Genomic DNA, 24,054 nt, shown 5'->3' on the forward strand with positions numbered 1-24,054 from the left:
AAAAAAAAAAAAAAAAAAAAAGAAAAGAAAAAATATATATATATATATAGTCAATTACTCGCCAGAACAAATGGCAATAACAAATGGAAAAGCCTTAATGTTAAACCAACAAATGTAAATTTCTATACCCAGAAGTGTACATTCGATCTTAGCTCATTTGTCACTCCATCTCCTCCAGGCCCTGAACAGTTAGTAGTCAGGGCCCCAGAGCTATTGAAAGTTATAGAAATGTTTGAGGTGGGAAAAAGTTTAAAATTAAAAGGGACTTTTAAAATGTATGTATACATACATACACATATATGTATGTGTAGAAATAACTGTCTAGAGAATAGAGATGTGTTAGCGGTTAGTTTAAACGAAATGGTCCTTCAATAGCCATATAATTTTTAATGTGGGAGTTAGGTGCGTGCTAAGAGGTTGGATAAGAGGTGGAAGTGTCCTCTGACAGGACCCAGGGCTTGTGAGGGATTTGTATCCCTGGTACTATCTCTGCCAAGGGCCAGCATTGCTCCACTCTTCCTGAAGCTGACCCTGGAGAGGGAAGGCAGGGGTGAGGCAAGGAAGGGAAAGCTACAAGCTACTGTTGGGAGCCACCGGGGTTCAGCCCTGCCGGGGAGCTGAGGGACAACACAAGGCACGCCCCACAGTCTCCCAAGCCAGCCCCATTTGAAATGGGTGCAGGTGCCCCTGGGGAGGTGAATTCCTCAGCCCCTGGGCAGGCAAGCCCTCCTGCCAGAGAAAGGCCTTAGGAGGAAAGTCTCAGGGTGCAGGAAGCACTGGGGCGGGTGGGGGCAGTGAGCTGGTCCTGGTGCCAGGGGCGGCATCATCTGATGTGTGCCCTGAGACATGCCCGACAGCCATTATTTCTATTTCTATGATCTGGCTGGGAACCTGCAGCCACACCCACAGCAGGTATTTCCAGTGGGTCACTCTGCCACTCCACAGGAGAGGAACTACCCACTAGGGAGCACGTCACTTTTGAAAAGTATTTTTTATGTTTCTTGTCCACCTCACCTTGCCTCTCACCTTGCCTGACAGGTGTTTGCTGCCAGTCTTCGCCAAGACGGTCTCCTAAGTGTCTCCCCTGGTAGTAAGTTTGCTCTTTTCCTGCAAACTATAGACATATATAAATACACAGAGTGAAAAAGTCATCCTCTTCTTGTTTCTGCATCTTTAAAAGCCATAGTACAGTAGAAGGGCCTTCAATGGCCAATGGATTGCATGCCTATTACACCCAATTTTCCCTTCATGCCTCTCGGTTGGCATTAAGATTTGAGGAATAAGTTTGTGTGGGTGTGAGAAAGAGGCTGTATCTCATAAAAACTACAAATGCCCCCTGTTTTCATTACCCCTCACATCCCTTCCCTAAGTGTGACCATAAATTGAGCTCTTTTACATGTAGCCACATCACTCAACATGACCTAAAATAGATTTCAGTTAAAGACTATCTATGTGTCAGAACATATTTTCCACCCAGCACATACACCCATAACCATTCATGCCTTGGCAAGTCCACCTTGCTGATTCCTTCTCAGTGTTAGAGCTACTGACACTTGGTTTCAATGTTATTTGCCATTTTCATTGGTGTCATTGTCATTCACATAAGGTAGGTGACATCAAAAAATTCCCTATAATGAAGAGATATCATGGAGATAACATAACTCTAGAAAACGAATGCCTTACTAGAATTTCAAGTTAGAGGGAAAATCAGGGAAATGAGCAAAACAGAAAAACTCAAAAGAATCTCATGTTAAAGGCTTACATCCACTCTCCTTTCAGAGAACCCAAAGCACCCCAGGCCTTTTAGAAGTCTTGAACTCTCTCTTTTCCTCATTAAGTTCACAGTAGAATGGGATTTGTGCTAGGATGAAGAGGGAGCTCCCAGACTCAGGAATCACAATATAGCTCCAAAGCATTTGACGTTAAAACAAAAGCTTCCCCTATTTGTCTGCTTTGTGAAATTCAAGGGGAAAAAGTTTGTGAGTTTTTCTGTCTGGACCTGAAAATAAAGTTGAAGAAAGCAAAAGGAAAGTTCATTTAGCCACCATTCAAGGAAAAAGGTATAAGACTCACCTGGGCTGTGTCAGGACCGTGGGGTCTGGCTTTCAGTCGAGCATCTACAAACCCCCCTGGAGGAGGCATCTTGCTTGGAATGCTGTTGTAGTACGGGTGGTCTGCGCCATCACCCTCCTCTTCAGTCCATGGCTCATCTAGACTCTGCATTCTGTTAAAAGAGGATTTTCAGGGACTTTAGCCAAAAGTTGAGCTTGCAGTCAAAACCAAAAAATCTAATGTTAGTAACTGTTGCCCCAAAAAGCAGAGTTTAGTCACTGCCCCTTTAACCATCTAGGTCTCAGGCATATAAAGCAGATGAGTGGTTTGGCCAAATATCCCTGACTTATTCACAGTTCTACCCTTTAGGAAATTCTGGTCATATTTGAAAGAGGAAAGAACTCCTTTTTTAAAATTACATTTTAATAAGGAAAAATATAATTTATATGTAAGGATAACCAGTTTCTCAAGGCATAGACACACATTTTAGTACATTATGAAATTTACCCAAAACAAAATTAACTTTAAAATGGAGATTTAGTGACATCAGGGAAAATGGCAGAGTAAGGATCTCTGAAAATTCTCTCCTCTGTAATAGCAACAAGAAAGCTAGCAAAGAAAGTTTCATAATCAACTTTTTCATAACTCTGGAAATTAACCAGAAGCTTGTAGCAACCTAGAGTGTGTTTATTAAACAAACAAAAAACCACAAACAGCTGTCAGAACAACAGCTTTTTTGCATTTTAACTTGCTTTATTGTCATCTCCATGGTAGCCTTAAAAACCCAAATCCCACAGTCACAGTGAAAACCAGCAGCCTAATAGCCATGGGAGGGGGCAAAATAGCATTGAGGCTTCTTCAAAGCCCTATTCCCAGAGAACAGTCATTATTACGCTTCTGGTCATTCTCTAGAATCCTCCACTCCAAAGGTTTTCTTTATTTGACCTGGATTTCTTATCAGAACCAATGGAGGCCAGAAGGCAGTGAGATGTCACATTCCAAGTACCAAAAGAAAAAGACTACCCAAGAACTCTATATAGGCATATAGTTTGTTTTATTGTGCTTCACTTCATTGCATTTCACAGATTTCACAATTGGCATGTTTTACAAATTGAAGGTTTGTAGCAACACTGCACTGAGCAAGTTTTCAGTGCCATTTTTCCAACAGCATTTGCTCACTTCCTGTGTCTGTGTCACGTTTTGGTAATTTTCACAATATTTCAAACATTTTCATTATTCTTATATTTGTTATGGTCATCTGTGATCAGTGATCTCTGACGTTACTATTGTAATTGTTTGGGGTGCCACAAACTTCATCCATATAAGATGGCAAACTTAATCAATAAATGTGTGTTCTGACTGCTCTGCCAATTGACTGTTCCCCTATCTTTATCCCTCTTCTCTGGCCTCCTTATTCCCTGAGACACAACAGTATTGAAATTAGGCCCATTAATAACCCTGCAATGGCCCCTAAGTGTTCAAATGAAAGGAAGAGTCATATGTCTCTCACTTTAAATCAAAAGCTAGAAAAGCTTAAACTTTGTGAGGAAGGCATGTCAAAAGCTGAGACAGTCCAAAAGCTAGGCTTCTTGTGCCAAACGGTTAGCCAAGTTGTGAATGCAAAGGAAACATTCTTGAAGGAAATTAAAAGTGCTACTCCAGTGAACGCATAAATGATAAGAAAGTGAAACAGCCTTATTGCTAATATGGAGAAAGTTTTAATGGTCTGGATAGAATATAAAACCAACCACGACATTACCTTAAGCCAAAGCCTAATGTAGAGCAAGTCTAACTCTCTTCAATTCTGTGAAGGCTAAGAAAGGTGAGGAAGCTGCAGAAGAAAAACTTGAATCTAGCACAGGTTGGTTCATGAGGCTTAAGGAAAGAAGCCATTTACATAACATCAAAGAGCAAGGTAAAGCCCCAAGTGCTGATGTAGAAGCTGCAGCAAGTTATCCAGAGGATCTAGCTAAGATAAATAATGAAGTTGGCTACACTAAACAACAGATTTTCAGTGCAGATAAAATAGCCTCATATTGGAAGGAGATTCCATCTAGGAATTTCATAGCTAGAGAGAAGTCAATGCCTGGCTTTAAAACTTCAAAGGACAGACTGACTCTCTTGTTAGGGGCTAATGCAGCTGGTGACTTTAAGTTGAAGCCAATGCTCATCTACCATTCTGAAAATCCTAGGGCCCTTGAGAATTATGCTAAATCTGCTCTGCTTATGCTCTATAAATGCAACAACAAAGCCTGGATGACAGCACGTCTGTTTACAGCATGGTTAACTGAATATTTCAAGCCCACTATTGAGGCCTACTGCTTGGAAAAAAGATTCCTTTCAAAATATTACTACTCAATGACAATGCACCTGGTCACCCAAGAGCTCCGATTGAGATGCCAATGAGATTAATGTTGTTTTCATGCCTGCTAACACAACATCTATTCTGCAGCCCATAGATCAAGGAGTAACTTCAATTTCAAGTCTTAGTATTTAAGAAATGCATTTCATAAGGCTGTAGCTGCCATACATAGTTATTCCTCTGATCGATCTGAGTAAAGTCAATTGAAAACTTCTGGAAAGGAATGACCATTCTAGGTGCCATCAAAACACTCATGATTCATGGAAAGAGGTAAAATCATCACCATTAACAGGAGTTTGGAATAAGTTAATTCCAACCCTCATGGATGACTTTGAGGGGTTCAAGACGTCAGTTGAGGAAGTAACGGCAGATGTGGTGGAAATAGCAAGAGAACCAGAATTAGAAATGGAGCCTGAAGATGTGACTGAATTGCTGGAATGTTATGTTAAAAATTTAATGGATGAGGAGCTGCATCTTAGGGATGGGCAAAGAGATGGTTTCTTGAGATGGAATCTACTCCTAGTGAAGATGCTGTGAAGATTGTTGAAATGACAACAAAGGGTTAGAATGTAATATAAACTTAGTTGATAAGCAGTGGCAGGGTTTGAGAGGAATGACTCCAATTTTGAAGGTAATTCTGTGAGGGAAATGTTATCAAACAGCATCACATGCTACAGAGAAATCATTCATGAAAGGAAGAGTCAATCAGTGTGGCAAAATTCATCGTTGTTTTGTTTTAAGTTTATGTCAAAGTCACCCCAACCTTCAGCAACCATCACCACTGATCAGTAAGCGACCATCAACACAGAGGCAAGACCCTCTACCAGCAAAAAGGTTGCAACTCGCTCAGATGATGGTTAGCAATAAAGTATTGATAATTAAGGTATGTGCATTATTTTTTAGACATAATACTATTGCACACTTAATAGACTACAGTATATTGTAAACATAACTTCTAAATGCACTAGGAAACCAAAAAATTTGTGTGACTTGCTTTATTGTGATATTCACTTTATTGCAGTGGTCTGGAACCAAACCCTCAATATCTCTGAGGTATGCCTGTACCCAGCAAAACTATCCTTCAAACTGAATCAAAAGTTAAAACAGTGCCAGATAAATAAAAACCTAGAAAATTCATCACTAACAAATCTGCACTACGAAAAAATACTAAAGGAAGTACTTCAGGCTAAAATGAAAGCCACTAAACAATAATTCATGTCACATGAAAAAATAGAGGATAATGGTAAAGTTAAATACATAGGCAAATATTAAAACAGTATAAATGTAGTTTTTGTCCATAACTCTTTTCCTCTCCTCTCTGATTTAAAAGACAACTGAATAAAGCAATAATTATAAACCTGTGTTGATGAGCACTCAATGTATAAATATGGAATCTTCATAACATAACAGCACAATGGAAGGTGGAGAAATAGAGCCACATAGGAGCAAAGTTTTTGTATACTATTGCAATTAAATTGGTGTTAATCTGAACTAAATTGTTACAAATTAAGATGTTAGTTGTAAACCCCAGGGCAACCACTAAGAAAATAACTTTTAAAAGACAGTTTAAAAAAAGAAAAAAAAAATCAAGGTAATGAAAAGAGTTCACTCATAAAATATTTATTTGACACCAAAGAAAGCAGTTATGGAGAAACAAAGGGACAAAAAAAATGACATAACACATATAGAAAAAAATAGCAAAATGTCAGGTAAAATCCTAATTTATCAGTAATTACATTAAATGTAAATACATTAAACACTCTAATTAAAAAACAAAGATTGGAGAATGGATTTTTAAGATAACGTGATCTGACTATATGCTTTCTACAAGAGACACATTTTTGATTGAAAGACATTTTAGATTTAAAACACATTTTAGATTTAAAGATTTAGGTTGAAAGTAAAAGGATGTAAAGAGATATTTCATGCAAACAGTAACCAAGAGAGCTATGGTAACTCTATTAATATCGGACAAAATAGACTTCAAGACAAAAGTTTTACTAGAGACAAAGATAAAAGAGCAACCAGTCAAGAAGATACAATAATTATAAAGCTATATGTACCTCACAACAGACCCTAAACTATATGCAGCAAAATCTGACAGAATCAAAGGGAGAAATAGTGCAGTACTAATATTTGAAGATATCAATACCCACTTTCAATAATGGATAGAACAACCAGAGAGAAGATTGGGAAATAGAAAATTGAACACCATACATCAACTAGACCTAACAGACATCTATAGAACACTCCATTCAATAACAGAATATAAATTTTTCTCGAGTCCACATGTAACATTCTCCAGGATAGACCATATGTTAAGCCACAAAACAAGACTCAAATTTTTTAAAAGATTAAAATCATACAGCATATGTTTTCAGACCATAATGGAATTAAAGCAGAAATCAATGCTAGAAAGAAATTTGGGAAATTCACAGATACGTAGAAATTAAACAACACATGCCTAAATAACAAATGGATCAGAAAGTAAATCACAGGGAAATTGGAAGAAACTTTCAGATGAATAAAAACAAAAATAACATACCAATACTTATGGGCTGAACATAAAGCAGTGCTTAGAGGGAAATTTATGAACTGTAAATGCCTATATGATAACAGACAATCTCAAATCAATAACCTGAGCTTCTACTTTAATAAACTAGAAAATAAAAGCTAAACCCAAAGCAAGCAGAAGGAAGAATAATAAATATTAAGGTGGAAATAAATAAAATAGTTAGTAGAAAATCAATAGAGAAAAGCAATGAAACCAAGAGTTGATTCTTAAAAAGATCAACAATATTGACAAAGCTACAGCTAGACCAAGAAAAAAGAGAGAAGCCTCAAATTACCAAAACTAGGAAGGAAAGAGGAAAGACTGCTACCAACCACACAGAAATTAAAAGGATTATAAGAGAAACTATTAAAAATCATATGCCAACAAATTAGATAACCTAGATGAAATGGAAAAACTCCTACGAAGACTCAATCTACCAAAATGACTCAAGAAGAAATAGAAAATCTAAACAGAACTGTAACAGATAAAGAGATTAAATTAGTAATCAAAATCTTGCATCCCAAGAAAAGCCCAGAATCATATGGCTTCTTGGTGGTTTCTATCTAACATCTAAAGGAGAATTGACAGCAATTCTTCATAACTCTTCCAAAAAAATAGAAGAAGACAGAAGTTTCCAAACTCAGTCTATGATGCCAGTATTACCCTGACATGAAAACCAGACAAAGACACCACAAGAAAAAAAAAACAACTGCAGACCAATATCTCTTATGAATATGGATGGAAAACAAAATACTAGCAAACAAAGTCCAGCAACATACAAAAAGAATCATACACCATGACTGAGTGGGATTTCTTCCAGCAATGTAAGATTGGTTCAACGTTCAAAAATCAACTAATGTAATATGTCATACCAGTAGAATAAAAACAAATACCAAATACTCATCTCAGTAGACACAGAAAAATCATTTGACAAAATCCAACACTTTTCCATGATAAAAACCCTCAAAAAACTTGGAATAGAAGGGCATTTTCTCAACCTGAAAAAGCATCTATGAGAAGCCCACAGCTAAGAACACAATTAATGGTGAAAGTCTGAATGCTTACCTCCTAAAATTAGGAACATGACAAGGTTGTCCTGTCTTTCCACCTCTATTCATTGTACTAGAGATTCTAGCCAGGACAATTAGATAATAAAAAGAAATAAAAGAATTCAGATTAGGAAGTAAGAAGTAATAAAACTATATTTATTTGCACAGGACATGATCTTGTACATAAAAAATACTAAGGAATACACACACACACACACACACACACACACATACACACACACACACAAATGATTACAGCTAATAAATGAATTCTGTAAGTTTGCAGGATACATAATGAATATTCAAAAATCAACTGTATTTTTATATATTAACAATGAAAAAATAAAATTTACAAGCAATTACTTTTATTATAGTATCAAAAAGAATAAAAGATTTATTCTTTTGGTAGTAAAAATTATCAAAGCAAGTGCAAGACTTGTACAATGAAAATTACAAAACACTGTTGAAAGAAATTAAAGAAACTCTGAATAAATGGAAACACATCTTGTGTTCAGGGATTGGAAAACTAAATATTGTTAAGATGGAAGTACTCCTCAAATTGGTCTATGCATTCAATACAATCTCTATAAACATCTCAAGTGCCTTTTTTGTAAAAGTAGACAAGCTATGCTAAAATTTATTTGAAATTGCAAGGGGCCCAGAATAGTGAAAACAATCTTGACAAAGAAGAATGTAGTTGGAGGACTTATACTTCCTGATTTCAAACTAACTATAAAGCTATACTATTCAAGGCTATGTGGTACTGGCATAAGGACAGACATATAAATCAATGGAGTAGAATTAAGAGTCCATAAATAAACCCATACATTTATGGTCAATTGATTTCAACATGGATGCCCAGACAATTCAATGTGTGAAATAGTCTTTTCAACAAATGGTGCTGTGACAAGTGGATAGTCATTTGTGAAAGAATGAAGTTGGACCCTTACCTCACATCATATACAAAAATTAAGTCAAATGGATTAAAGACCTGAAAATAAGAGCTAAAACTCAGAAGAAAACATAGATGTAAACCTTCATGACCTTGGATTAGGCAATGGTTTCTTACATATGACACCAAAACAAAAGCAACCAAAGAAAAAATAAGTACATTAATTGGACTTCACCAAAATTAAAAACTATTGTGCTTCAAAGGACATTATCAAAAAAATGTGAAGACAACACAAAAAACAGGAGAAAATATTTGCTAATCATATATCTGAAAAGAGACATATCTACAATATATAAAGAACTTCTATACAAGTCAACAATAAAAAGACAAATAACTCAATCTTAAAAATGAGCTAAGGATTTGAGCAGACCTTTCTCCAAAGAAGATATACAAATAGTCAATAAGCATATGAAAAGATGCTTGACATCATTAGTCAACAAGAAAATGCAAATCAAAACCACAATCGGAGACCACTTTGCACTCACTAGGATAGCTAAAATCAAAATGATGGATGATAACAAATGTCAGTGAAATTGAAACTTTCATACACTGCTGGTGAAAATATAAAATGGTACAGCCACTTTGGAAAACAATTTGGTAGTTTCTCAAAATTTTAGCATAGAGTTCCCATATGACTGAGCAATTCAGCTCCTAGTTATATACCCAAGAGTATTGAAACATCTGTCCACACAGGAACTTGTACACATCTTCGTAGCAGCGTTATTCATAAGAACTAAAAGGTGAAAATAACCCAATGTCCATAAATTGATGAATGAATAAACAAAAGGTAACATATGCATACAATGGAATATTATTCAGCCCTAAAAAAAATGCCATACTGATACATGCTACTATATGGATTAACCTTGAAATCATTCCAGTAAGTGAAAGAAGTCAGGCACATATTGTATGATAACATTTATATAAAATGTCCACAATTGGCAAATCAATAAAGACAGAAAGTAGAGTAGTGGTTGTCTGGGGAAAGGGGGTTGGAAAATGGGGAGTAACTGCTAATGAGCATGGGGTTTCTTTCTGGGGTGATGAAAAATGTTCTGGAATTAGATAGTGGTGATGATTGTACTTGTGCTATCTTTGACAATACTAAATACCACAGAACTGTATATTTTTAAAGGGTAATTTTATCATAAATAAACTATATATCAATTTTTAAAAAAATAATAAATGGAGCTTTGGCTACATTTGAATTCTTTTTCATTGTCTTCTCTGGTTTTGTGTTGAAAATAACCTTGGATTTCTACAAGAAAAATCAGAGGAAAAAAATCTTCTAAGGAAAATCATACCATATCAAAAACCCATTCATTTAAAAGTATTATTTTTTATTTCCAGTTGGAGATGGGCGATGAATCCAGATCACAGAGTCTCTCCCCCAGTAATTAATACAATGAACAAAAAATAATTCACGAATAAGTAAAGCCATCCACTCACTAGCAGGAAGAGAAGGAAAGAGGAAGTCATGTGCCACCAACATGAAACTTTGAGATGCTGGGCCAGCTTGCTGGGACCTAATGCTGCCCCACTCACTCCACGCTCACCTGTCCCCAGCTCTACTCCAAGGAATGTGGACAAAGAAGCTGACTGTGCCAATTCTCATACCTCCAGCTCATGCCCAATTTGAAGAGAAATGGCCTGAGCAAGTGAGCAGGAAACCCAAGGAGAACTGCTCACAAATAGAACCTCCTGTTTTTCTGGCCCCTGGGAAATCTAGAAGGAAAATGGGCCAGTGCCCTCCACAGTCCAGGGTCCCCATAACAGGGTAGGGAGGGGAAGAGGGACATGGCAGCTGGAAGCAAAGTGCATTCTCTCATAGCCCAGGATGTCCCCAGCTGGGACAGAAGGTGGTGCATTCCCACCTTCTCCCTGGATCTCAGACCTGCTCAGTGGACACAACAAGCAGTTTGTCAGACAAGATGAGACTGATGTCAGGGAACACAGGTCCCCTTGCTCCTGCTCTGCTTTAGAAATGTTATACCATTACTTGCATATTGGGTTGAAAGTTTTCTTGGTAGATATCTCTCTACTTCATTCTCTTTCCCCAAAACTTCTTCAAACTTTATTACATAGAAACATATACAGGACTTCATACCTTCATGCTTCCTGGAGAAGCATGGTAGTTTGATTAACTCCCCCCACTCATTTTTTGACATATTATTTTAATAGGATTTATTTGACTTCCTTGCAACATTTCAAAAGTACAGAAAAGCCTAAATTAATATAAAAGCCACCTACACATCCACCACTGAGATTAAACAAGTGTGAACATTTTGCTATATTTGATCCCTTTCCTTTAAAGAAATAAAACTTGTCAAACTTGCTTTGGATGAAAAAATATGTAATATTAACTGTAAAATGCTAATGGTAGAATCTAGACGGTGGGTATACAGGTGTTCCCTGCAAATTCTTTTTGTATATTGGAACACTGTTGTTATAAAATGTTAGGGAGGAAATACACTTAACAAAATCAGTTAAAGCCCACCCATGTTCCTGTCATCCTCAGATGTCCTAGAGTTGGTATGTAACATTCTTGCATGTTTTTATACTCTTTATACACATGCACTTATCCATAAACTATATATACAATTTTTTATGTGTTTTTAAAATTTCCATAGATGGTTCATATCCTTTTCTTTATCAACCGGGAAAAAATGGGGGCTTCACAGGCACCTCCAGAATGAATGTCTTAACAGAAATTTTCCAGTGGATGAAGGAAAAAAAATTAAAATTCTCTTTCAAGAAAGGTGAAGACTTCAGAGAGATGAATGGAGACTTCATAATAATGAAGGTAGAGGTAGGCACTGCCTTCACAACTAAGTCCTGGAATGTGGCTGCAGAAGTTGGAGAAAACATAAAAAGTAAATTCAGGAGAAATAAAGTTTTATTGACAGTGAATGTACCATTGTAATAGGCTTTCAATAAGACAGGTGACTGAATACCCAACATGCCCCATATTATTATTTTTTTAATGCTGCATGGAATATTCTTATGTCCTAAGGAAACTCAAGTGTAGACGCTGAACAATTTTTATAATAAACTAAACATCTCACAATTCCTGTTTACATTTACTATTTCAGTTAACACTTAAAATACTGCCAAGCCACTATTATTCCTATTTTACAGAGAAAACTGCTGAGACCCAGACTGGTTAAAGAACTTGCCCAGGACCACACAGGCCATCAAGTCTGAAAGCTACAAAAGCCAATAAAGCAGAATCAATGCTCGTCATTCCAAGCGGAGCACCTCACGAAGGGAGCCTCTGAATCGGGACTTTGGCTAACCCTGAGGACAAGGACAATGGGACAGGTAGAACCTGTGGTGACACCGACCCAAGGAGGCAACATGTGGAAACATCACGTGCTTGCAGAAGAAACAGAACAAAAACATATTACAATGTTTTTTTTGTAACCTTGGCTACTGTCACTATAGTTTCAAGAAAATGTTTTTCTAAACATTGGGAGCATCGCCCATATGTCGGCTTCCATCTGTCAGTTTCCTGAGCCATGGCCCAGCACCAGCCAGGTGTCTCCGGGCCCAGGAAGCCCTGGGATTAACTGTGTCTGTTCAGAGCACTCCTCGGGGAGGTGGTTTTGTGGTTTCCTCCTTTTAAGTGTTTTTAAGAGGAAAGGTCAGAAAATGCAGAGAGGCCACTGCAAACGGTGTCACAGCGCTACTCACCGGTCGTGGAGAGCGGGGATCTTGGAAGGACACTGCAAATATTGCTTAAACCGGAGCTCAAAGGCTTGTCCAATGGAGCCGATGACCTCCTGGGCCAGCCCGTCACAGCATTCCAGAATGTGACAAGCTGTAGGAGCAAGGGACACAGGCTCATTAGAGACAGACACTGGAGTTACCCAGGCTCCTCCTTCCTGAGGGTGAAAGCCTGCAGCCTAGGGAAGAAGAGAGGGACAAGGAGGTGCCTTTCATGACATGTCCTGTCAGCTCTGCATGCAGCTTAATCCCTGAGAGCCCCCAGCGGTACCGTTTCACCGCAGAGATCCATTTCTCAATAGCCTATTCTCTCCAAAAGTAAAGGTTCTATTTGTAAGTACGTTTTAACATTAAGGTTCTATTTGTAAGTACGTTTTAACATTAAAGTTCAACTTGATTGCTCTTCTATTGCTTTAGAGTCTATAAAATATCAACTCAGAACTTAGTAGGGAAACAGGGTTTGGAAGGAAACCTCAACAAGACAAAGAACCTGATAGTAACAAGAAATGAATCCCTTTAAGACCCCGTGAGGCTTAACAAATGGACTTAAACCGGCTCTTATTGAATGAATCCTGAGGTATCCGATGGACTTAGAGCAAGCTGTTTGCTTACTTCCTAGCGGAAGTAAAGTGTCACCACCAGACGTGGCAACTCAAAGCAATAAGATCAACAACCTTGTAAGATGAGTTTAAAGGGATATTAATTAACCACTATGACCATCCCCCCACATGCCACCTGCATCTACACTGGATGAGACTGGATATTCATGCCAGTTCTCAGAAAAGGGGTGCTGGCAGCCAGACGAGGGCCCTTCAGAGACCTGGAGCAACCCTTAACCCCTTTGGGGTGCCCACTGTCATGGTGGCCAGGCTGTGGTGTAATCCATGCAGAACCTTTGGAGAAAAGAGGGTTGAGTGGGGGAAGGCACCAAAGAAGGTCCCATCCCTGCTCTACAAGAAAGTAGAATGTCTTCTCCCCAGACACATGTCCATGGCATCCCACAGAAGAGTCCCAGACCCTTCACGTTGTCCCGTGACCAGCATGGCATGCTCTGTTACTAATAGGATAAAGCCATCTCCCTGGAGAAAATGACAGATGCATGTGTCACACGCGATCTTTCTCTTGCCACCAGTTAGGATACTATTGTGTTTCAAGGAGGTTCCTCCAGGAGCACAGTGGTGCCCAGCAGTGAGAAGAGGCATTGCTACAGGGGTAGCCATTCCCCAGCAGTGACTAGGTAGATGCAGAAGCATCCCTCTGCTGCAGGAGAAGCGAGCACAGAAAGAGGACTCATTAAGGTGGGAACTGCGAGGGAAGGAACAGAGACATCACCACCTCCACAGTTTGGCCGCTCTTCTATCACGATGCCGCCTTCTACACGCACAAAGACAGCCAGGCACCACAGAGCTCACCCTGATGGCAGCTGCTAGGGTGGAGGGCCTCAGGCTTCTTCTCTCCCCAGGCTCTAGGAGGGAGCATGCTCCTGAGGACAGAGGGACAAGCATTTCCTGGGAAGAGCAAGTGTAACCGGATTGCTGCTTCAGACTGCAATGCAAATCTCTTGGATACATTAGCCCTATCTCAGATATGGCCAAGGGATTTGTCCAAGGAGACAGGTGTCCCAGCTGTATTTTATTATTGAGTATTGATATTGTTTTATGTTATTATTGATATTAGTATTTATTATCAACCTGGTTAGGCACAAAGCAAGGCCATATTAAGCAGCTGTTGGAGTCATGGGGTTGTATGTTAACGGATAGCAGTGGAGGTGTCTTTCCAGCCAATAAGGAAGTAGAAGTCTAAAACAGAGTGAGAGAAAGACACCTGGCTCCCCCACCTGCCCTGTGTTTCCAGCAACACCTGCCCCCTCCACACAGCATCAGCACCAGCCAAGAGAACTGGCCAGCCAGTACTTTAGAGAAACAGAATAACAACTGGGGACGGGCCAAGAAAGTGAAGCTTATTTTTCTTCTAAGGAGAAAAGCAGTGCCCTAGCCTTAGTGAATAAAGAGCAAGGTTTCTGCAGAGGGGGCCATACGATCAATCCACACAGCCCCCTCATCTTCTACACACTAGAGAGCACGAGGTTGGAAGTGAGACTTCTTTAAATCAGTTCCTGGGACATTGGGAAGATGAAGGGCTCTGGGTGGAAGCACCCTCACTTGGTGAGGGTGGAGCCCTGGTATCTGGTCTAGATACCAGAGGGTGACAGGAACTGCAGATGCAGGATTAAGTCACGACTCCAGGCTCTGGGGCCTGGCTCATTCCTCAGTGGACTGTGAAAATGTCATCTGTTGGCTAGGTCTGAGGATCCTTCTGTAGAATGGCCTCTCTGTGTTCCAGAAGCCCACTCCAAATCCAGACCTAACCCTGGGCTGACAGTCTCTCTGGACCTGTATTTTCTCTGACTGTTGCAACAGTCTTTCGTTAAAAGCCACTGTCTTCTAACCTCACCTGTGTGACTCAGTGTGTGTGAGAAATGATGAGGTTCTCGCCACAGGTAACCGTCGGGGCTGCTTGTTTTACATCCCATGAGGAAAGGATGGATGGAGGTGTCATTCATGAGCAAGAAGGAGAAGAACTGGATGAGAGGCAGGTACAGAGTAGTGGGGCCCAGAATCAAGACTCAGAATCATGTTGTAAAACCTAAAACATGGCCCCAAACAAACATAGGAGCAGCAAAATGGGGTCATTCCTCATTCCATCCCTTCAGAAGGGGACGGGCTCTTTGGCAGCTGTGCAGTAGTGGTGGGGGTGTCTCCGGGGTGGGGGTGGGGGGTGCTTGTCTGCCCATGCTGGTCTCTCTCTCTGACCAATAAGCAAGGCTGATGTCGCTTTCCAGGAAAGCCAACTCAGACCCCACAGCAGCCAGCTCAGCCCTGACACTAGTGAGGGGACTTCATCAGGCCTCACCTCAAAGGCCACTCTGCACCTGGGATGAGCCACTTGAGAGCAGGATGTGCTGCGGCCCTTGTAACCATGCCAGATAGAACTGGGGCACAGCGTCTTCCCTCACACAGCAGCCTCCTAATGGGTCAACCACACATCTCCCCTGCACAGTAGACACTGGCAGGTCAGAAGTCCCTCCGCAAGTTTCCCAATGGCTCCAAATAAGTCCAGAGGCCAGTAGCTGCACCTGTCCATCGGTGTTCAAGGCTGCCCTGGCCATCTGACTGATAAATGGACTGTAGGCCAACTGGGGCCTCCATTCATCTGAGCTAGCTCTCTGAGCCCTGCCTGGGATGGCTGCTCCGTTAATCAGCACAGGCAAGTGACACCACAATAACAAACAGCCCCAGCATCTTAGTGGCTGAAAACAATCCCATTCTCACTTGTTCATTTCTGGGCAACTCTCCAGGTGGTGACCCCATGAACCAAGCTGCTTTGATCTTTCAATCCTGAATTTCAACACAAGGCCTCCTCCCAAGCCAGGGAAGAAAGAGACAGCAGGGCCTTGCACCAGCACTAACTGCCTCATCCATTCTGCTCTCACACAGAACTGTCGCCTGGCTCCTCCTCCACCCAGGAGAGGCTGGTAGTACAGTCTCCTGCGAGCTTGGAAGGAGTGAGGTCAGGACATCAGTGAGCACTAGCAATGCCTATCACATGCACCAAACACCCAAAAAGGCTTTACTTCTGTAAATAAGATTTTCCTTCTGTAAATAAGATTTTCTCATGCTTACCAGTGAAGAACTCTTTACTATACTGAGCATGTGTCCCAAATATGTATCTACTTATTTATAAATTATGAACATATATTCCTGTGTTAATATAATAGTATCTATATTATAAAAATATCTTTTAAAAGATGTTAAAAATGATACAGTAAAGATAAAATAAAGTTCAAGATGTCTTGTTGGCCCTGAAAGCATCACACTGTCATTTATTATGTCAAATCAAGATAAATATTTTGGGTGAGGTTCATCACTAATGATGATGGATAGAAATTCATCCTTCCATCTTTGAAATATTTTTCTTAATCATTTTGAGTCTGGAGGGGTTGATTCCTTATCTTAGCTGATTAGATTATTGTTGGGGTGGCTTTTTTTGTTTTTGTTTTTTTTTGCTTTGTAAAAGTAAGACCCCATTTTCCCATCCCCTCTGTGGTCAGGAGCAGCTGACATACAGAAAGGGTGTCACTGGCTCACTGCACCCTTTACGTATGACTATGGGGTAATACCCGGTCTATCTCAGATCAGTGACTATAGACAGAGGCTCCAGCATGTGTTTCCCACCACAGTGGCTGCTTCCACACCCTGTGGGATGGGCCACCCCACCTCAGTGGGCATTGTTTTCATGGGGTGACTTTGCAAGTATGAGCAGAAAACCTCTCAGGATCTGTGCTGCTCTTTTAAGAAGTCATGACCCCTCCCACCCACGCCCACACCAACCCAACTCACACTTCACAGCCATCTGGCCTCCACAAGGCAGCCCAGCCCTTGAAGGGGTCCCATCTCAGACTGTCGCACTGTCCTCTTATCTAGACTCATGGACTCTCCAAGAGTTCAAATTCATAGCCAAGTTCTCTACCAACTGGTGACTGACATAGGGAACCTTGGAGATACCTGGAGTCATTACCTAATCAGAAAAAAAATCCTACCAAACAATGACTGCTGTCTCTTCCTCTTAGTGGGCTGATAACTCTCACCCCTTAAAAGGAACACTGAACACCAGTGAATTCTTACCAGAGAACTGGAGACTCCAAACTCAAGCATAGTTTTCAGCCAACCCTAGTCTGTTCACTTCATACATCCACATGTTCCTCATTGCTCCAGATTTTTTTGATCTGAGACAGGTAAGAACTCCAAGATTCAGCTCCCATGCTCTTAATTAAGAGTTGTTTAATATCTGTTCTAGCCCCAGAGTGGAAAACTAAAACTTTATGAGGAGATAATTTTGCACCTATCAGACTGGCAGGGATTTAAAAGTCTGAAAATTCCAAGTGTTGAACAAGAGCTGAAGCCAAGGAGCCCTCCTATGCCACTTGTGGAATTATAAAGTGAAATAACCATTTTTAAAAAAACTGAAGATGTCCCAGAACACAGCGATTTGTCCCAGAGGTATAAACCCTAAGAAAATTCTTGCACATGAGCACAAGGTAAATGTACAAAATATTTACTGCAGATTTCACTCAATAGACACTTATTGAGCACCAACTCTGTACCAGGCTCTGCCCCAGGATCTCCAGATACAGCAAGTAACAAAACAGAGTCCTGCTCTCACCGACCTTACAGTCTAGAAGGTGGACACTGAAAATAAAGAAGGAAAAATACACCATTAGAATGGGTTGAATGGTGCCCCCCAGCAGCCAAAGCCCTGTCTACAACCTGACCCCCTGAACCTGTGCAAAAGAGTCTTTGCAGATGTAATTAAGGACTCAAAATGAGATCATTCTGGATTAGGGTGGGCCCTAAATCCAATGACAAGTGTCTTATAAGGGTCAGAAGAGGAGGTGACACAGACACAGAGGAGGAGGTGATGTGAAGATGGAGGCCAAGACTAGAGTGATGCAGCCATAAGCCAAGGACTCCTGGAGCCACCAGACGCTGGAAGAAGCAGGAAGCCTTCCCCCCTGGAACGTTTGGAGGGAGCATGGCTGCTGACACCTTGATTTCAGACCCTTAGCCTCCAGAATTGTGAGAGAGCAAACTTTTGTTGTCTTGAGCCACAAAGTTTGCAGTAATTTGTTACAGCAGTCACAGGAAACTAATACAACCATAAAGACAATAATGTGAAATAAAGGGGGTGATGAGGATGATGTTGTAGGGTGACATGCAGGATGACCAGCGAAAGCCATGTAGGAGGTGCCATCGCAGAAGAAGCCTGAAGGAAATCAGGGAGTGAGCCATGGGAAGGTCTAGTCTAAGAATGTTGCAGGCATAGGGCTCAACAGGTGCAAAGGTCCTGAGGCAGGTGCTTGCTTGACATGTTCAAGGAAGAGCCAGAAGATCAGTGGAGCTGGAGTGGAGGTGAGGGGAGATCACAGGAAACGAGATAGGGAATAGAGCAGGAGTGAGCTCACATCGTGATGAGTGAGACAAGCAGATACTTTGTGGTGGAAGGAAAGACTTAGCTCTGTGGCTTGTCAAGGTGAGGGGGCTAGGAGGCTTCTGAGTAGAGATGTGCAGCAGGCTGGTAACTACATAAGTCTGACTTTCAGCCCAAAGCTTGAGCTACGCAGGAACATTCACAGTCTTTGGCACAGCGTATTTAGAGTCCAGGGACTGGCTTGTTTATTTAAAAAACACACACAAAAAAAACCATGGCTGACAAAAGCCAGATATGGGAAACAACCTAATCATTCACTCACAGGAAAATTAACCTCCCACCACAGTGTTATGAGATGGAATTTAACCTCCTGGCTTAAAAAAATAAATCATTGCTTTCACCTATTATACAGAAGAGGTTTTACTCCTATAGGGAAAAGAAAAGACAGAGATGGTTCTGTATTATTTAAGGAGTTCATACTCTTGAAGTTTCTCCCAGAAAGTCACCTCCTGCAGCCTACAACTGTCTGAGGCCAAAGGAACCCTAAATTCAGTGTTGAAATGACCGTGAGCTAGTAGAGAAGCCTGGAGAAGGAAGCCCAGCCATGTGAGGCAGTAGTCCACGGGGGGCCTCCCTCTCAAGCCCAGTCACCACGTTTCCCCCCTATTCAGGAAATCCTGGGGAAAGGGCAGCAGGATGTGTTAGAAGCTATACTGGCTGAACACTCAGGCCTCTCTACCATCAGGTCAGCACCATAGGATATGACTTTCCACACAAGTTCAGGAGTTCCAGAAGGTGCCTGAACAGGGATGCTACTGTGGTTATAAATTATAGGAAGTACATGCCACCTGCAGGCAGCCATATGTCTAATTAGGACATTATTTTTTATGTACTTTTGTGACCCAAACAGTCCATTCTGAACCAATAGACATTAGGTTGCAGACATTGGAGTCCTTGGGTAGTAATACAAATTCCAATGTGAAAAGAAAATGGTATATTAGGATCCAGCAAAGCCTGATTTGTTGGGCGTTTTATCCTACATATATCAGTAGTCACCTTCCAGGTCTCCTGTCAGCCCTGACTTTCAGCTATAAGGTGCCAACCTCATGAAACTTCATTCATTTGCAAACTCTATCTTCTCAAGATGGTGGTGGTTACCATAGAGCTTAATGACATGGGTCAGAGATCCTTTGCCCTTCCACTAGATTAATTATATAAGCCATTGGTTCTTGATACTAGAGAGAAAAATATAATTTTTTTCTCACTGTAAACACTGCTAGATTACGCAAAAACACATACCAGAATGTATAAGCAGGAATCAGTGTGGAAAGGACAAATGATAACAGTGAGGGACTTTGACCCATCTCTGCAGGATTTTGACAGAAGACTTTCTGGGCTCCAAATGTGCCTTGATGCCTGCCTGCCTTGAGTAGCTCTGCCTGCAGCCAGGGAACCACAATGGGGTCAGCACATCAACTGGGGCCTCTGCGTGGGGAGTTGGATATTTAAGAGTCCAGATAAGAACATTCACTCCCAGAAATTCTTGCTAATCTGACTCCTGCATGGCAGAGGCCATTCTTATTCAATTAAACTCTCTTCCTGGCCTAGGGCAGGAGGAAAGAGAAGAGAACAGCCAGGGGAGCCCTCCCCCAGCTCCTTCCCGAAAGAGGCAACGGTGGGTGGACACATATCGGATGGAGGCAAAGCCTGCTCTGAGATACTGTTCTTGGCCAGATCTATGACTCCCCTCCCTTCCCACACTGCCTCCCAGGAGGCTGGGGCTGCCTGGGTATTTGTGGGAACAGACATATGATGGATAAGGAAGGCTGCAAATTCCTGGCAGAGGGCGGGTCTGGTTCCCCTCCCCTGAATCTGAGCTGCCTGGGACAGCTTTGACTAGTCAACTGTGAGAGAGATGAAGCAGTGCCTGGTCTTTGGCATCCACTTTGGCATCATGGAGCCCAGAGTTGCTATGTGGGAAGTCCTACTGCCCTGATTCAGGGGCCACTTGGAGGGACCCTGAGACTCCTTGCAGAGGGAGAAGGACCCTTCTGGCTTTGGCTTCTTGTCCTCCCTACCAAGGTCCAAGGCGTGGAAGTGAAGTCAGCTTGGACCCTCTAGACCAGGCCAGACACCAGCCAAAGACCACCCAATACCCCATTGATGCCACAGAGAGCAGAAGAATAGGCCAACTGAGCCCTGCCTGGACACTTGATACTTCATCATATCAAAAGATATTTTAAAATGATGGCTGTTAGGCCATTAAGATTTGTTACAGGCAACAGATAACTGGAAGGAGAGAGTGATCCTCTCCTATCAAGCATCTCAAAGGACCCCTACGCTGCTGGTGCCCCCAAAGCACCAGCAACAGTGCAGAGGTCTGGTGTCTGTCTTCACACCAGCACTGCATGTGGGTCCCAAAGGGAGCTGGTCCAGCAACCACCGAGCACATGGAGTGGATCCTGACTTCCATGATTCTGAAAAGGTACTATGTACAGAAGGTGCTGCTGGTTTGCAGCCGTGAAACAAGGCATCAGCTTGTATGCTTCCATGGCCCTAAGTCAAATTGCACAGGGTTAAACTCCTTCAGGGTCTGGACCTAGAGCCTGATTTCTCAGCCCTGGCTGTACATGGGAATCATCTGGAGAGCTTTTAAAAAATACAGTTGCCTGGGTACCCCTCTCTGAGGCCTGAGCATTAAGATTTTTTTAAAGCTCCCCAGGTGATTCTAAAGTATAGTTCATTTTCAGAACCGTTGACCTAGGAGCCATTAAGGGTGTGAAAAAAAAAAAGTCTAGGATTACTTGAAGTTAACTTAGAACAAACAAAAATAAAGAAAGAACTTCAACAAGTGTTAACTCTGGGATGAGTGCAGCCTGCCACCTCCCCCTCCCCCAAGGTTGGTGGGAAAACAGAATGCTAAAATCTCATCTGTGGTGAAATTTTAAAAGAAGAAGAGTAGGGCTTCCCTGGTGGCGCAGTGGTTGAGAGTCCACCTGCCGATGCAGGGGACACGGGTTCGTGCCCCGGTCTGGGAGGATCCCACATGCTGCAGAGCGGCTGGGCACGTGAGCCATGGCCGCTGAGCCTGCGCCTCCGGAGCCTGCGCTCCGCAACGGGAGAGGCCACAGCAGTGAGAGGCCCGCGTACAGCAAAAAAAAAAGAAGAAGATTATATATATGTATATGGACAGATATAAAACTTCTGCAAAGCCAACTAGGAAATCTTAACAATGGGTACCTGGGGTAGAGGGTGGGAGGAGGAGGGGAAGCAATGGGTGGTAGAGGGAAGTGCCACTTGTAGTGTTACAAACCCCACAGGTGACCTCCGTCAGTGAGTTCTAAATTGGAGTTGTGCAGCACCTGGTGGCTGCCCGGGATTCAAGGGTAGTGCCCCCTAATCAGCTCACCTGCCCAAGCTTGTTAACATTGGGGGGGGGGCCCTTTTGTTTTGTAAATGATGAAAGAAATGGGGTGGTGGGTATGTAGGGAGGGTCTAGGAATAAAGGTTCCATGAAGATGGGAAGTACTTGGATGTTTCAAATCCCCTACCCAGCCTGTGTCTGAGGCCCTAGCACCTTTGCAGGGTGTAAGTGGGCAGCACCTGAGCTTGGACACTGGCTTCCAGGGCCATGCAGAGCAGCATGAGGCTTCTCAGGGAGACTTAGTTGGCAGTGGACGCACAAGGAGCTGTAGCTGGGCAGGAGGCCAGCAGTTTGCAAAGTCTTCAGGTGTAACTGAGGGCACCTTCAGAGTATCAGTGGGAGCTGCCATGCGCAGGTCAGGTATACCAAGCTCTAGCCATCTGGATACAGGTGTGTGTTTAAAGCTCTCAGACATCCAGCATCTCCTAACCCAGCCAGGTGTGCCACCACGCTTCACGGCCTGCAAACCTCAATTATCGCTAACAGTATGATATGACACTGTTAGTTTGGATGAAGAGGGCTGAGATCATGAGGACCATCTGGTATCCATTTAAGCCTGGCTGCTCATGAGTGAGAGATGACGGAAGTCACACATCGCTTACCTCTGCGATTAACAGGGTCCTTAGCTACGTACGCAACATAGTCTGTTGTATCCTGTGAAAGAAAAATGAGATGTCACATCACTAATCACAGGTGAAGACAGGACAGCAGACACATCATGCATACAGCAGATCAGTAATCAAGAGTAGCCCTGATGACAGCCCAGCATTTCTCAGACTGTACAGTGGGCAGGAATCACCAGGGATCTTGTGAAATGCAGATTCTGACTCCGCAGGCCAGGAGCTGGGCCCGAGCTTCTGCATCTGCAGACAGCTCTCACAAGACACTGATGCAGCTTCGCCACACCCACACTTTGAGCAGCAAGGGTGTGAAGGGCATCCATTCTCAGCATGTCGGATCACCAAGGAGCTATAAAAACACTAATACCTGAGTCCCAACTCCCAGATAATCTGATTTAACTGGAGTGGATGTGAGGCCCAGGCATTAAGGATTTTTAAAAGCTCCCCAGATGATTCTATTATGAACCAAGGCTGAAAGCCACTGCTGTCAGCTGTCTACAACGATCCTCAAATCTGAGCTGGAGTCAGAATCCCCGGCAGGGCTTGTTACAGCACAGATTGCTGAGCTCCAGCCCAGGGTATCCGATTCGGCAGGTCTGAGGTGAGGCCCTGAAATGTACATTTCTGACAAGCAACCAGGTGCTGCCACTGATCTGGGGGCCACACTGAGAAAATTAGAAGTGATGTTCAAAGGTTGGTTGCAATCATCCCTCATGGGTGGATGAGGTATGGATACGATGACATAAGTAGTAACTTTAATCCTTTTAAGATGTTTCAAAAGCATGAGCTCTATTTAGAAGTCTCACCCTTACACATGAAATATAAGTCCCCTTGCCTGCCTCATCTACTTGGCACGCAGAGGAAACGATGACCTCAGGAGTGAGCCGAGGCGACCATGTGAATTTTAGTTTCTAAACAGAGGAAACAATAATTCTCTTAATTCTTGAAAGCAAAAGAAAGACTTTCCTGCAAAGTTGACATTTTCAACATTCAAAAAGTCTTGGGGTGGGGGGCAACTGGTAAAGGTCTCCCCGTTGTTGTGGATATTTCCCCCATGTGATGGTTTTGGAGGACTCCAAGGTTCTTGATTAGCTCCCAATGTTTTCAGCAACTGCAAGATTCTCTGTCGTGAGTTCCTTCTTTGTGATACTCTATGCGCAGGAGAAACGACCCCTTCTTTCTCCACAGGGCTCCAGAAAACCCTCCAATGTGAGAGGGGAAGAGGGAAAGTGAGTGTGGAGGCAGGGGAGGAGGATGCCGTGCTTATGAGCACCCACTGCAGGGTGCAAGTCGCTTTTCCAAACATCACTGCCCTGGAACTCAAAAA

General features: G+C 42.2%; 1 protein-coding gene across 1 annotated transcript in view; it reads right to left on the reverse strand.

The window, feature by feature from the left end:
• SHC3 (SHC adaptor protein 3) overlaps positions 1 to 24,054 on the reverse strand; it is a 146,485-nt gene that overhangs the window by 32,274 nt on the left and 90,157 nt on the right. The window contains exons 6-9 of the mRNA XM_007445619.1: positions 22,710 to 22,761; positions 12,663 to 12,789; positions 2,074 to 2,224; positions 1,027 to 1,114 (exon numbers count right to left, since the gene is read on the reverse strand). Coding sequence (XP_007445681.1) covers positions 1,027 to 1,114; positions 2,074 to 2,224; positions 12,663 to 12,789; positions 22,710 to 22,761 — 418 coding nt within the window. The remainder of the gene's footprint in view (positions 1 to 1,026; positions 1,115 to 2,073; positions 2,225 to 12,662; positions 12,790 to 22,709; positions 22,762 to 24,054) is intronic.

The sequence above is a fragment of the Lipotes vexillifer genome, unplaced genomic scaffold (assembly GCF_000442215.2).
Source record: "Lipotes vexillifer unplaced genomic scaffold, Lipotes_vexillifer_v1.1 scaffold72, whole genome shotgun sequence".
NCBI lineage: Eukaryota > Metazoa > Chordata > Mammalia > Artiodactyla > Lipotidae > Lipotes > Lipotes vexillifer.